This window comes from Saccopteryx leptura, chromosome 6 (assembly GCF_036850995.1).
Source record: "Saccopteryx leptura isolate mSacLep1 chromosome 6, mSacLep1_pri_phased_curated, whole genome shotgun sequence".
Classification (NCBI taxonomy): Eukaryota; Metazoa; Chordata; class Mammalia; order Chiroptera; family Emballonuridae; genus Saccopteryx; species Saccopteryx leptura.
In genome coordinates this window covers 189,476,266-189,492,492 of record NC_089508.1, presented here as the reverse complement: position 1 = coordinate 189,492,492, position 16,227 = coordinate 189,476,266, and the positions used below count along the sequence as shown (strand labels likewise).

At 54.1% G+C, this 16,227-nt stretch overlaps 1 protein-coding gene across 1 annotated transcript; it reads left to right on the top strand.

The window, feature by feature from the left end:
- The first annotated feature begins 699 nt into the window (after positions 1-699).
- Positions 700-3,759, top strand: NKX2-5 (NK2 homeobox 5). Its single transcript, XM_066341779.1, has 2 exons — positions 700-1,142; positions 2,665-3,759. Exons 1-2 carry the CDS (start codon positions 812-814, stop codon positions 3,303-3,305), a joined length of 972 nt encoding a protein of 323 aa, XP_066197876.1. The 5' UTR covers positions 700-811; the 3' UTR covers positions 3,306-3,759.
- Positions 3,760-16,227: the final 12,468 nt, after the last annotated feature.

Sequence of the window (16,227 nt, the reverse complement as noted above, 5' to 3'; positions counted from 1 at the left end):
CGTGAGACTCTCTCTGAAAGGGGACTGGCAGTGACCGGCGCCCCCTGGAGTTGTGTGTGTAAAACTCCCACACCACAAACACCCATCTTGCCTCGAGCCTCCCTGAGAAAAGGGGACTGCTGGGGCATGACGAGCCCCGTAAGCCAAGCAGAAGAAAACTCCCAAATCATCCAGAATCTCTGTTTCCTGCCATCATCCTAGAGCAACGCCCCCTTGTCATTTTATTCAGACTCTTCCTAGTCATACACCTTAAGCAATAAAGCCTTTAGGACTCCTGGATAGGCCCCCCTCACCCCCCTCCCTCCCTTCGCCCAGCTGTCCACACAACCCTTCGCTTTTCCATTCTGTTTTAGGAGCTGAAACAGTTCTTCAGATCCCCATCTAACTGGATTCAGAGACGAATTCTTCCTCGTGAATAAGTCCGGTAGAGTCTGCAGGCAAATACTGTGGGGAAAATCTCAGGCTGCAGGAGCAAAAAAAGAGCGGTCCAAGTATGTGGTGGCCCCTTTAAAAAACGGAGCAGAATTTTTTTTTTTTTTAGCCGAATGACTATATTAGGTGACACGAAACTGCTCATCGCTCCTGTCAACACAGCCCCTGGCCCAATAGCAAGCTGAGTCCCCCTCCTCCGGCCTGGTCCCGCCTCTCCTGTCCCTGAGCTCAGCACTACCTGCCGCCTGGCCACAACTGGAGTGGGAAGGCGGGTGCGCGGGCGGGAGGGCGGTGGGCACCATGCAGGAAGGCTGCCAGGGGCCGTGGGCAGCGCTGCTCTCTGCCGCCCACCTGGCGTTGTGAGACGTGCGCTGCCACCATGTTCCCCAGCCCTGCGCTCACACCCACGCCGTTCTCGGTCAAAGACATCCTGAACCTGGAGCAGCAGCAGCGCAGCTTGGCCGCCGGGGAGCTCTCGGCGCGCCTGGAGGCCACCCTAGCGCCCGCCTCCTGTATGCTGGCCGCTTTCAAGCCCGAGGCCTACGCGGGGCCCGAGGCCGCGGTGCCCGGCCTCGCGGAGCTGCGCGCCGAGCTGGGCCCCGCGCCCTCCCCGGCCAAGTGCGCGCCTGCCTTCCCAGCCGCCCCCGCCTTCTACCCGCGTGCCTATGGCGACCCCGACCCTGCCAAGGACCTTCGAGCCGATAAAAAAGGTGAGGAGGAAACACCAGACTTTTCTCCCTTCTGAGTCGCTTTTGTCCCCATACCCCGCCGCCAAGAAGCTCTGGCCTGGGCGGAGGGCCGAGAGCGGAGAGCTCTCGGGGTGTGAGAGGCAACAGTGTAGCCACGACCCTCGTGCCCTGCTTCCAATCAGAGATTTAGAGAAAATGCTGGATTAAGATGATCAGAAAAACAAAAGACAAGATATTTTTTCGGCCTACCAAAGCCCCAGGCGGTAGCAGCTCTGCTCCTGGATCTGTTCTGAAGTTGAGTAATCGATTTGTGGCAGATAGAACAGAGAGAGCTATTCTCTGTATCAGGGTTTTGTTTTTGTTTTTTTAAAATATATTTTTAATATAGAGGCCTTATTGAAGATCTGATGAAAACCGATAAACAAATTAAAATGTTGCACACCAGGCATGGTTTTGCACACAATTGAAGGAGGGTCCAAGACCTTCCCTAACCCAACCGTAGTAGCCCCGAGTTTCTGAAATTTTTCTTCCTTTGTTCCAAGAGATTGGAATCTTTGGGAACAAGGGCCTTGATTTTAAAATTGGGATACTGTGGACGCTCAGGAATTTGACTTACTAGCTATATTTTTCCAGCACATTTGCCCACGCCCCCAAGGCTGAGAAGTTCATCCCTGGAAAAAGTTCGAAAATACCACCCAACTAAAGGTGCGGGGCAGTGGAGGAAATGACTTGAGAAGTGGCGGAATCCGGCGCGTGCCATCCCAGAGGCGGGAGAGGCTTGACCCGCTGGGGAAGGGGGTCCGTGGGGGACACCTTGGCTTAACACGGGATCCGGGGTCCGTGCAAACCTGGGGAGGCCGGAGGTGCCAGGCTAAGGGCCTTTGTGAGTCTAGAGAAGATCTGCCTTTGAGTCAAAAACGTTTGTTTAAGAACAGAGGGAAGGCCGGGGAACAGCTGCTGGCTGGCACGGGGGACTGAAGGTCTTGCTACCAATTCGAATCCAACTCGGGCATTGGGCAGGACAGGTTCTGAGGCCGCCTGCCTACCGGCCGGTTCTAGGAGCTGCACAACCCCGCGCGGGAGCCTTAGATCACCAAACCAACACTTCTTGGCCTTCTATTTCTATGGTTCTGTAATTTTGAGATGTGACCGACCCTGGGATGAGGCCTCTCTGTCTCCCTTCATCTAACCAAAGTTGTCCTAATCTAATTTACCCTAGCGCGGCGGCATCCGGTTTTATTTTCTTTGCAGCCTGAAATCTTAAGTCACTATCCTTCTCCCGCGCCATAATGTGAACTACCGGAGGGCAGGAACCGTTCTTGGTTTGTTCTCCAGTGCCTACAGCCATGCCTGGCACATAGTAGGCATTCAACAAATGCCGATTGTCGAGCTGAAGCAAAGCTGTCCTTGGCACTAAGTGCATAGGCAGAGTGAGCCGAAGCCAAGCTGAGCTCTTCAGACAGGACGGAATGGCACCAGCTAGGGCCTATTACTGGTCGGGCCTTTCTGACCGAGCGTCTCTCTGCCCCTCTGTCCCCTTCAGAGCTGTGCGCACTGCAGAAGGCAGTGGAGCTGGAGAAGCCAGAGGCGGACAGCGCGGAGCGACCCCGGGCGCGGCGGCGGAGGAAGCCGCGCGTGCTTTTCTCGCAGGCGCAAGTCTACGAGCTCGAGCGGCGCTTTAAGCAGCAGCGCTACCTGTCGGCCCCCGAGCGCGACCAGCTGGCCAGCGTGTTGAAGCTCACGTCCACACAGGTCAAGATATGGTTCCAGAACCGGCGCTACAAGTGCAAGCGGCAGCGGCAGGACCAGACTCTGGAGCTGGTGGGGCTGCCCCCGCCGCCGCCGCCGCCCGCCCGCAGGATCGCGGTGCCCGTGCTGGTGCGCGACGGCAAGCCCTGCCTAGGGGACTCGGCGCCCTACGCATCTGCCTACGGCGTGGGCCTCAACGCCTACGGCTATAACGCCTACCCCGCCTACCCGGGTTACGGTGGCGCCGCCTGCAGCCCCGGCTACAGCTGCGCGGCTGCTTACCCGGCCGGGCCGCCCCCAGCGCAGTCGGCTACAGCCGCCGCCAACAACAACTTCGTGAACTTCGGCGTCGGGGACTTGAACACAGTGCAGAGCCCCGGGATTCCGCAGGGCAACTCGGGAGTATCGACGCTGCACGGTATCCGAGCCTGGTAGGGAAGGGACCTGCCTGGGGCGCTCCCGACCGATCCCACTTCTAGCGAAGGGCGTTGGTCCTCGGGTGGGGTGGGAGGGCTCCCGACACGTTCCTGCGGCCCTCGGATTTCACAATCACTCCCGCAGCGGCCTCGGAGCTTTTCCCCACCCTACGTGCCTTTGTTCCTACGTGGCCGAGTTTACGCAACTTGCGGTCAATGGTGCCGCAGCCTGCTGCCTTAACCCTCGGCCCCAGAGTGCCCTCCGAGCGCCTACAGGCATCCCCAACGGGCCCAACACCGGCCGATTAGGACTGGGAGCCTGGGCGCGCAGGGCCTGATCCAGCCGCCTTTCCCGAGCCTGGGCCCGGCGCCCGGGCACTTGCTGCCTTGCCGCGCCCACCCACCCGTATTTATGTTTTTACCTGTTGCTGTAAGTACTAAGAACTCCCTTCCCATTAAAGAGAGTGCGTTGACCCCGCATGTGTGCTTCTTTTAGCCTGCGGCGCTTCGGTAATGGAATCTAGGAGGCAGAGACTGCCCCCGCTGGTCTTGAGTTGCAGGCATAGATATTCACGGAGCAAATCAATAATAAAACAACCGTGCTGGGTCCCTTGCTGGGCATTTTCTGGGATTGTCTCTTGTAATCTGCCACAACCCAGAAAGGGTGTAGTGGACTGAGGCCTGGAGAGGTTTAATGACTTTGCCTCCAGCAAATAGCCAGTACTGGTAGAACTAAGGTTCGGTTCTGGTCTCACTTCAGAACCGGACGGAGGGCATCAGCCCAGGGCTCCCAACCACATTTCCTTGAACCCTCCTGTGTGCCAGCCACTGCTCCAGGCACCGGGCGTTACATGGAGAGCAAATGGACGCAGGCCCTGTGAGATTGGAGGGCACCATAACTCATTCCGCTTAGAAAAAAAACGCCTTAGTCCACTTGACAGATGGAAAAGGCGAGAACCAAAGCCCTTGTCAAGCCTCTGGGAACACTCCAGCCGGGCAGTAGTCCAGAGGGAAGTAAGTGCCTGGGGTCTGTGGCTCGAGCCTCACCAGCTGCTCAGCTGGGCTGAGCGCAGATCCTGGGCCACAAAGAGGTGTTCTGTGGGCCACACTCACGTCCAGCAGTGGCTAGGCCACACGGATTCACGTGATCAGGGGACCCCTTCCCCCAGCCAACCAAACAAAATTCGCTAGTCCTGACAAACGACTGCTATGGATGAACAGGTTTTACAGAAGAGAAAACTGAGGCTCGGTGAAATCAAGCTAAAAATTTGGGACTTGCCCACTGCATGCCTCTGACGTGTCCGTCTGTAAAGTGGGGTTAGCAAGAAGACCTCGTCCTGAGCCCAGGTCCTGCCAGTCTACAGGTGCGGGGCCTGGCCTCCAGCTGTTCTATCTACCGCCCCAGCCCAGCGCAAGGAGGAACATCCGGTTCTTTGCAAGAGAGGAAGGCGGGAGGGAGTCGGGATTTGTGTTTCCGAAGAATATAGGGTTTTCTGTCTTTTTTCCGGGAAGCGCAGGGCTGGCCGCCTAGGGCATGGGGATTCAGGCGGAGGAGAGCGCTGGGTTGAAGTCAGAACATTGTTTCTCCCGTTCAGGGACAGAGTGAGGCTCTGTGGCCCAATGAGGATTTATGCACCAGGGGGTGCCCGGGAAGAGTCGCCAAGCCAGGTGTGGTGCGAACCAGGAGCCCTCCCGCGGAGACACCCGCGACAGTGCAGCGCTGCTAGCGCCTGTCATGTCGTGTCTTTGGATAAGTGCTACCCCCCCCCCGCCCCAAGTTCAGCCCAGCTGCCCGCGGGACGGGAGACGATGCCAGGAGATTCTAAGAGAACCTGGCAAGGCGCGAGCCACTAGGGTGTAGGCGTGGAGGATTCATGCGCTCCACTTCCGCCATCGCAGCGCTGTGGCCTGAGCGGCGGAAAGAAGCGGAACGAGCTGAGCTCAGGTCTGGGTTCTGGGACCCTACTTGAATTCGCTTTGCTGTAAGGTCCCAGCCGGCTGTCCAGGGTCACCGGGAGAGACGTGTGTTCAGCCCAGCCGGGGCATTCGCCTCCTGGGTTTATCACCGGGCGAAGCTCGTGCGTGCGTGTAGAGCGCTCTCTGCCCATCTCTGTGAGGCTCCTCGTAGTCCCTTCTCAAGGAAAAGCACGCTCTGCCAGGCCACTCGGCCAGCTCTTAGGGGTCAGCACTTCCCCACCCCGGATCGCCAGCCCGCCGTGTAACTCACACGATGGCAGAGATCTTTCTATCTGGGGTCCCCCCCACACCTTGGCGCTCCTAATCAGATCAGCTCTGGGGTTCTGCACAACGGCCGGTCTTCTTCTACTTGCCTGCAGTAATATTAGAAATAATATTTCTTTCACTTAACATTATACTGCAAGGAATTTTCTATGGTGACTTCCTCTTTGTCATCCCTCAGGGACCAGCTGACTGACACCCAGGTCTCTCACAAATGGATAACAGTGGCTGGGCTGGCACTGGGCACATCAAATGCCAGGGCTAACTGCTTTACAGTAAGAAAAAAAATACATAAATGCTTTCCAGTACTCTAATTCATCTTTATTAGCAAGGCAGGAAACTGAGAACCAGAGGTTAGTCAATGATCAAGGTCATACATTTTCTACGAGCTGAGCTGGGCAGTCCACCCGCCACACTGAAGAGTGGGGCAGAGGGGGGCTTTTTTGAGAAACAGTGTGTTGTTGTCTGTAAGATACAGAGGGCCACCTCTCTGGGCCACCGCCCCGCCAGCTCCACTGCTCTCACCAGGGCAGCAAGGATCTCAGGGGTCACATTCAGTCTCGTTACGGGGCAAACTGTAGTGCACGGGGTTCTGGGAGGCGCCCCGGCCCCGGGCTCTTGCTCAGCCGAGGGTGTTGGGTCCAGGAGCCAGGGCGTCTGTCTGAGTCTCAGGGTCAGAAGTATCCTAAACTAACAACCTCCATGTTTGCATAGTGATCCCCTCCCAAATTAAGTCAGTAGTATTGTCTGGTTTTTCAGTTATTATATAAGCGACGCGTGCAGAGCGAGACGGTTCAGCCAGGGCAGGGAAGTGGAAAACAAAGGAGAACTGGGCGCCTTCCAGGTGGCAAAGTGCTCGGAGGTTGGGTGGTGCGGGCTGGCTCCGCACGCCCGGAGCACAGGGGGCTCATAGGGAACTAGTTAGAGTTAACAATTTCTTTAAAAGAAAAAAAAAAAAGCATATGCCACAGTTAAATAGTGAGAGATAAACCGTGACATTCAAAAGAAAGATGCTGGTCCCCCAGGGCTGGGGTGGAGCCCAGCGCAAGCTCGCAGAGGAGAGCTAAGGCTGGGGGTCCAGGAAGGAGAGACCAGACCACCTCGCCGCTCTGCGCCCAGCCGTGCCCGGTCCAATCGCGTCCTTGCGTCGTTCCCAGCTGGCAGACACAGATTTTGCCAAATCGGAATAGCTTCCATCTTCTCATTTTGTACAGATTTCCCTCTTAAATCAGCAGATGTTGTTTATCTCAATACCTGTATTAAAAGAACGCGGCAAACCCGCCCGCACACTGCAGACCCGGAAACTGGACGCAGTAGAACCCTGTCCTTCCTGGGCCGGGCCCCCTCACCTCCTCTGGGGAATATTTCAGGTTCAGGCTCCCTGCCTGGATGGGAGGGACAGCCCTGCTGTCCTTAGATCTTGCTGACTTCCACTCTAGACTGAGATCCTGGAAGAAAGGGCGGGTGGCTTGGATTTCATTTGTTTATCATCATAGAGTTTTACCACATGCCAGGCACTGTCCTGACCTCTTTACAAAGAGAACCCATCTAATCCTTTTTCACACCTTTGAGGAAATAGATCATAGGCCCCCGGAGGTGGAGTAACCTGCCCAAGGTCACACAGCTCATCAGTTGCTGTAGCTTGCAGAAAACCCCAGGCAGTCTGGCTCCCGAGTCCCAAAGCACAGTGTGGTTCCATCCCCAGCTCACATTTAATCAATTTGTCAGTTGATTAAAGAGTACAGTAATAAAAGTAGCTAATAATTCTGTGAAAATTGTTATGTGTGAGGCATAACAAGCACATCAGGTAGGCATAGTTATTCTTCCCTTTGGGCAGGGGAGGAAACTGAGGCACAGAGAGAAGTGACTTACCCACGCAGTGGGGAAGACCTCTCAGTGGGGAAGGCATGACAGCTGGGATTCCTGGATTGGGGGGGAGGGCAGTCTGGTCCCCATGCCCCACTCCACTGCTTCTCAGGAGAGCTTACTGAAGTGGGAAGGGCGCAGGCTTGACATGCTGACTCACCCAGAGCCACCAATGGCTGCCCACCCTGCTCTGACACAGCTGCACGGGATAACAGTACAGACCACCACCTAACATCTGTTCGTGCTTACTTCATGCCAGGCCCAGGGCTCGGCGCTGCCTCTGCAAATCTCATTCTGTCTTTTCCCAAGGAGGAAAATGAAAACACACAAAAGCTCAGGGCATTGCCCACCTGAGCCACTCTAGAAGCGTGGACTGTGGTGGGGGGTGGAGGAAGGAGGCGTGCTCGAATCCAGATGGTTCAACCAGAGCCCTGGCTCTTTAAAACCACTCTCAGAGGTTCTCAAAGTAGCCTGAAGACACAAACTACTGGAGGCCGGGATAAGTCTAAAGCCCTGCCTTGAACGAGACTCCCCAGGACAGGGCGCCTGCGAAACCGCACTGGTGACCAGGTGATTCTCATCATCTGGCAAGCTGGAGAACCGCAACTCGCAGGCCTCCAGACCCTCCGGCTCCAGGGCGGGAGTCGGGTTTCCCCTCTCAGGGCCTGCTCCTCCGTCTCAGGGTGTCTGTTTGTTGTGATCCAGTGGCTACAACACAAGCCAGGCAGCCCCCGGGGACCCTGGGAAGGGGGGCGGGTGGCACAGGGAGGCGAGCCGAGGGATCGAGGTTGGGAGAGGTGCTCTGAGACACACCTGTCTTGGCTGGACCGCAAAGTCATCCCTGTGGCTGTGCAGCCCAGCCCAATGCCACTCAGGAGAGAAAAGGAACTCGTGGAGACTATTCAGAGACAGTCTCATCTGTTCCGCCCGGATCCTAAGCTCCACTCTGGGGTCCCACAGGCAGGGGAGTAGGGGTGAGTCAGCCTCCATGGGGCCTTCCAGGCTTGTCCCTCGCCCTCTGTCTGCGAGAGGTCATCAGAATCTCAGAATCAGCAGATCACCATGGACTCCACTTTACAGACGAAGAAAATGTGCCCTGTCTGCAACCAGGCAGCAGCCATGCTGAGTGCTAACACCAAACCCTCTTCTCTCCAGTTCACGCCCCCACTATCCCCTCCCCACGCAAACACCAACTTGCAGAAATCTCATTTGCAACACTGGCTTACATTAGCTCTGCCTCTGCCCCCAAACTGGTTTCCTCAGCTTTTTAGAGGTTTGTCACACAAGCCTGCCACACTCCTGCCTCAGGGCCTTTGCACTGGTTGTTCCCTTTGCTTGAAATGACTTTCCCCAGATAGCTAATGCTTCAACTGTTTATGTCACCTTATCCTAGGACTCATCCTATCATTTTTAAAACTGTACCTGACCGGGCGGTGGCACAATGGATAGAGCTTCGAACTGGGACATGGAGGACCTAGGTTCGAGACCCCAAGGTCCCCAGCTTGAGTGCTCGAGGTCGCTGGCTCGAGCAAGGGGTCACTCGGTCCATTGTAGCCCCCTGGTCAAGGCACATATGAGAAAGCAATCAATGAACAACTAAGGAGCTGCAACTAAAAATTTATGTTTCTCATCTCTCTCCCTTCCTGTCTGTCCCTCTCTGACTCTCTCTGCCACAAAAAAAAGTAAAATTGCATCCCCACATACTCCTGCCATCCCCCCTTTTATCTTTAGCCCTTCTCAACTTTTAACGTACTGTTTTGGTCAGTGATGTATCCCGAGCATCTAGAAGAATGCTGGCACTTGTTGATGCTTAGTAAAATGCGATGAATGAATGAATAGAAATTACTTCCAAGAGCAAACTAGGCAAGAAAAATGAACAGGGATATTTCATGGAGCAGGAAGAACACATGGCCCCAACATATGTCAATATAGCTGATCTGTGCATTAGCTACAAAACAAAAAGTCACGCTGAGATGCCATAATTCACCCCCAGACTGACAAAAATTAGAGCTGTCAGGAGAGTAGGCACCGATAAGAACTCTTCCTCTGGAAGAGGTCTAAGTAATAAAGATTTTAGAAGACAGTTTGGAATACCTTAATAAAGTTGACTATAAATCTCTCAGCTCCAACAATTCCATGTCTAGAATACAAAACTATCCCAGGAATATTTTTATATATGTGATCCTGGAGACATGTGTAATGAAGATCCAAACAGCCTATATGTAATAGTATAGACTGGAAACAACCCCAACTCCTTCCAACAGTTGAATGGATAAGTAAGTTGTAGGAGACTCACGCAGTGGAATAGTATACAGCAGTGAAAAACGAAGGTGTCTCAGCCACACTGGTCAACACGAATCAATCTCAAAGATGAGCCATGCGCAACGGTGAGCAAAAGAAGTGTCACTGAAGCATGTAGACCAGGCCTGGCCAACATACGGCCCGCGGGCCGGATCCGGTCATGTAATGAGTTTATGTGGCTGCGATTAAATTTTTAATATTCTCCGCTACTTTAAAATCTCAGCTAAAAAAAAAAAAATCTCAGCTACTCAGAAGCGGAAGCGTCTTTGATTATTGGAAATCGAGATATGTAAGAAGATAGTGATATGCAGAAAAGAATTCCGCGTGTGACTAAACTAGGGTTAACTTCCAATAATTGGTCGAATGGATTCACGATACTTCATTTTTTAAAAAAAATTCCATTATAAAGATTTACAACTTTTGTACTCATCTGTACTTGATATGAACTGTTTGACGTTTAGCAGCGATGTGAAACCCACATTCTTTTAGGCAAAGGTTGCCAGTGCACACCCAAGGTCAATTTGTTATTTTTGTGGTCAAGTGTGCTGAATCAAGTGGCATTGTAGCATAGACACTAGCTGCAATTGATAACTGAAAACATGGCCAGGCTGTTTGTAAAATGAAATAATTGTTTAATTTGCAATATAACCCCTTCAAGCTCATTCTATTAATTAAATATATATTTTTTTCTTTATTCTGAAGCTGGAAACAGGGAGAGACAGTCAGACAGACTCCCACATGCGCCCGACCGGGATCCACCCAGCACGCCCACCAGGGGGTGATGCTCTGCCCCTCCAGGGCGTCGCTCTGCCTCGACCAGAGCCACTCTAGCGCCTGGGGCAGAGGCCAAGGAGCCATCCCCAGCGCCCGGGCCATCTTTGCTCCAATGGAGCCTTGGCTGCGGGAGGGGAAGAGAGAGACAGAGAGGAAGGAGGGGGGGTGGAGAAGCAAATGGGCGCTTCTCCTATGTGCCCTGGCCGGGAATTGAACCCGGGTTCCCCACATGCCAGGTCGACGCTCTACCGCTGAGCCAACTGGCCAGGGCCTTAAATATTGTTTTGATTGATTGTGATATAGTTTGGATATTTATACGGTATGTAATTATATTTTTATTAAAATAATATTGTATATTAAATTTTTTTTCATTCACATTTATTCATAAACAAATTACCTAATAAAATAAAATTTTGTTTACTTAAACGAATCATTTTTGTATTTAACATTTTTAAATTTTAATATTTCGTCCGGCCTGTGAAAAAAAGTTTTCTTTCTAATCTGGCCCAGGGTGCAAAAACTGTTGGCCACGCCTGATATAGACCATGAGATTCCATTTACAATACATAATGGTCAAAATGGGTAATACCAAATGAATGAGCTAGGATGTGCACCTAGATGTCGAAACTATAAAGAAAAGCTAGGGAATGACTAACTCAGACTCCAGACAGCCGTTGTCGCTGGGGGAAAGAGAGCAGAACGCAGTGGGTGGGGGTGCGGGGAAGCTTGGGTCTGTCTCTTGGTCTGGGTGATGGATACTCAGGAGTCCACTGTTTCATTCTGTAAACCATACGTATAATGTGTTCTTTATTAAAATATTGTTCAACTTTGTAACTGAGATATAACTTACACAGCATGTTGCAATATTCTTTTGTATGTGTATATAGCATGCTGTATTTCACGATTTTGAAATGCACCCCAAAACCAGTCACAGTGTCCTGAGTTTCAGGACTTAGCTTTAGGATATATTTTATAGTAAAAGAAAGCAGGGTGAAGCCCTGGCCGGTTGGCTCAGCGGTAGAGCGTCGGCCTAGCGTGCAGAGGACCGGGGTTCGATTCCCGGCCAGGGCACATAGGAGAAGCGCCCATTTGCTTCTCCACCCCTCCGCCGCGCCTTCCTCTCTGTCTCTCTCTTCCCCTCCCGCAGCCAAGGCTCCATTGGAGCAAAGATGGCCCGGGCGCTGGGGACGGCTCTGTGGCCTCTGCCCCAGGCGCTAGAATGGCTCTGGTTGCAACATGGCGATGCCCAGGATGGTAGCAACATGGCGACGCCCAGGATGGGCAGAGCATCGCCCCCTGGTGGGCAGAGCATCGCCCCACATGGGGCGTGCCGGGTGGATCCCGGTCGGGCGCATGCGGGAGTCTGTCTGACTGTCTCTCCATTTCCAGCTTCAGAAAAATGCAAAAAAAAAAAAAAAAAAAAAAAAAAAAGAAAGCAGGGTGAACACTGTGCTTCCAGGAGGATCCCAAGTATGTTCTCAAAAAAGTAATCACATGTACTAATAAAGTCTAATGCATGGCATGCAATCATTTTGTATTATCTGATAGCCATCATTTTCCCAGCTGTCAAACATTACTGCGCCTGCTGTGTACTGAGCCCTTTGAAGTCCCATACCCATTGGGCCTCCCAACAACGCTGTGCAATGGAGCCAGGTACTATTGAAACCGAGAAAACGGAGTGAAGTCAACCACGTGCACCAGCCAGCTTGTAGGGGCCCCGAGTGAAATCTGGAACTTCATTTCTCTCTCCTGTGATCTCACTCCATCATACCAAACCAGAGGTGGAGGAGAGGGGCGGGGCGGGAAGGAAATGCACCAAAACGTGCGTGGCCAACAGTAGCATCAAATTTTACACCAGGAGGGTTTCCTTGGGACTGCAAACAATTCAGGCAGGGTTTGCAACAGGCTTAATGGAAAGTACAATTCATGCAATGTCAAGTTTTGCACTTAAAGGGAAACCATCATTTTTGGATTGCGCCTCTTTAAAAGGATGTGATTCAAATTGATATACAATATACGATATAAATTCTGATTTTCCTATATCCTATGTCTTTCACAATGAGCAGCAGAAACTACATCAAAGTGTATAAATGGAAACACACTGGGTATAGAGAGCAGTATGGTGGCCCTTTCACTGAGAGGCCTACCCTAGGAGCGAGAGGTCAAGGCCAGAGCGGGGAAAACCACCACATTGTCCTTCCCCGCAACGATGGTGCTGTGCTCGTGGCCTGCATCACTGGAAGCCACTCCGTAGTGGACGCCCCACGAGAAAGGAGCACGAAATTCTCAATGCTGGGAGCTGTCCTTGGCAGCATGTGGCCTAAACATTGACCAGAATTAAGTGCTTACCTTAATTCTCAGCTTAGTAAACGTGGCCATCACACACCACACCACACCACACCACACCACACCACACCACACCTCACCTCACCTCACCTCACCTCACCTCACCTCACCTCACCTCACCTCACCTCACCTCACACCACACCTCACCACACCTCACCTCACCTCACACCTCACCTCACCTCACCTCACCTCACACCACACCTCACCACACCTCACCTCACCTCACACCACACCTCACCTCACCTCACCTCACACCACACCTCACCTCACCTCACCACACCTCACCTCACCTCACCACACCTCACCTCACCTCACACCTCACCTCACCTCACCTCACACCACACCTCACCTCACCTCACCTCTCCTCACACCTCACCTCACCTCACCTCACCTCACACCACACCTCACCTCACCTCACACCACACCTCACCTCATCTCACCTCACCTCACACCACACCTCACCTCATCTCACCTCACCTCACCTCACCACACCTCATCTCACCACACCTCACCTCACCTCACCTCACCTCAGCACACCTCATCTCACCTCACCTCACCTCACCTCACCTCACCTCACCTCACACCACACCTCACCTCATCTCACCTCACCTTACCTCACCTCACCTCACCTCACACCACACCTCACCTCACCTCACCTCACCACACCTCACCTCACCTCACCTCACACAACACCTCACCTCACCTCACCTCACCTCACCTCACCTCTCACCACACCTCACCTCACCTCACACCACACCTCACCTCATCTCACCTCACCTCACCTCACACCACACCTCACCTCATCTCACCTCACCTCACCACACCTCACCACAACACACCACACCACACCTCACCTCACCTCACACCACACCTCACCTCATCTCACCTCACCTCACCTCACACCACACCTCACCTCACCTCACCTCACCTCACCACACCTCACCACAACACACCACACCACACCTCACCACACCTCACCACGCCACACCACACCTCACCACAACACACCACATCACACCTCACCTCACCTCACCACACCTCACCTCACCTCACCACGCCACACCACACCTCACCACAACACACCACATCACACCTCACCACACCTCACCACACCACACCACCTCACCACACCACACCACCTCACCACACCACACCACACCTCACCTCACCACACCACACCACCTCACCACACACCACACCTCACCACACCTCACCTCACCTCACCTCACCACACACCACACCTCACCTCACCTCACCTCACCACACACCACACTTCACCTCACCTCACCTCACCTGACCTCACCTCACCACACCTCACCACACCTCACCTCACCTCACCTCACCACACCTCACCACACCTCACCTCACCTCACCTGACCTCACCTCACCACACCTCACCTCACCTCACCTCACCTCACCTCACCTCACCTCACCACACCACACCTCACCTCACCTCACCTCACCACACCTCACCTCACACCTCACCACACCTCACCTCACCTCACCACACCTCACCTCATCTCACCTCACCACACCTCACCTCACCTCACCTCACCACACCTCACCTCACCTCACCTCACCTCACCACACCTCACCTCACCTCACCTCACCACACCACACCTCACCTCACCTCACCACACCTCACCTCACCACACCACACCTCACCTCACCTCACTACACCTCACCTCACCTCACCTCACCACACCTCACCTCACACCTCACCTCACACCTCACCTCACCTCACCTCACCTCACACACCTCACTTCACCTCACCTCACCTCACCTCACCTCACCTCACCACACCTCACCTCACCACACCACACCTCACCTCACCTCACCACACCTCACCTCACCTCACCACACCTCACCTCACACCTCACCTCACACCTCACCTCACCTCACCTCACCTCACCACACCTCACCTCACCTCACCTCACCACACCTCACCTCACCACACCTCACCTCACCTCACCACACCTCACCACACCTCACCTCACCTCACTTCACCACACCTCACCTCACCACACCTCACCTCACCTCACCACACCTCACCTCACCTCACCTCACCACACCTCACCTCACCTCACCTCACCTCACCTCACCTCACCTCACCTCACCTCACCACACCACACCACACCTCACCTCACCTCACCTCACCTCACCTCACCTCACCACACATCACCTCACCTCACCTCACCTCACCTCACCTCACCACACCTCACCTCACCTCACCTCACCACACCACACCTCACCTCACCTCACCACACCTCACCTCACCACACCACACCTCACCTCACCTCACTACACCTCACCTCACCTCACCTCACCACACCTCACCTCACACCTCACCTCACACCTCACCTCACCTCACCTCACCTCACACACCTCACTTCACCTCACCTCACCTCACCTCACCTCACCTCACCTCACCTCACCTCACCTCACCACACCACACCTCACCTCACCTCACCTCACCTCACCTCACCTCACCTCACCACACCTCACCACACCACACCTCACCACACCACACCTCACCTCACCACACCACACCTCACCACACCACACCTCACCTCACCACACCTCACCTCACCTCACCTCACCTCACCTCACCACACCTCACCACACCACACCTCACCACACCACACCTCACCTCACCTCACCACACCTCACCTCACCTCACCTCACCACACCACACCTCACCTCACCTCACCACACCTCACCTCACCACACCACACCTCACCTCACCTCACTACACCTCACCTCACCTCACCTCACCACACCTCACCTCACACCTCACCTCACACCTCACCTCACCTCACCTCACCTCACACACCTCACTTCACCTCACCTCACCTCACCTCACCTCACCTCACCTCACCTCACCTCACCTCACCACACCACACCTCACCTCACCTCACCTCACCTCACCTCACCTCACCTCACCTCACCACACCTCACCTCACCACACCTCACCTCACCACACCTCACCTCACCTCACCTCACCACACCTCACCTCACACCTCACCTCACACCTCACCTCACCTCACCTCACTACACATCACACCTCACCTCACCTCATCTCATCTCACCTCATCTCACCTCACCACACACCGCACCTCACCTCACCTCACCTCACCACACCTCACCTCACCTCACCTCACCACACCTCACCTCACACCTCACCTCACACCTCACCTCACCTCACCTCACCTCACACACCTCACTTCACCTCACCTCACCTCACCTCACCTCACCACACATCACACCTCACCTCACCTCATCTCATCTCACCTCATCTCACCTCACCTCACCTCACCACACATCACACCTCACCTCACCTCATCTCATCTCACCTCACCTCACCTCACCACACCTCACCTCACCTCACCTCACCTCACCACACCTCACCTCACCTC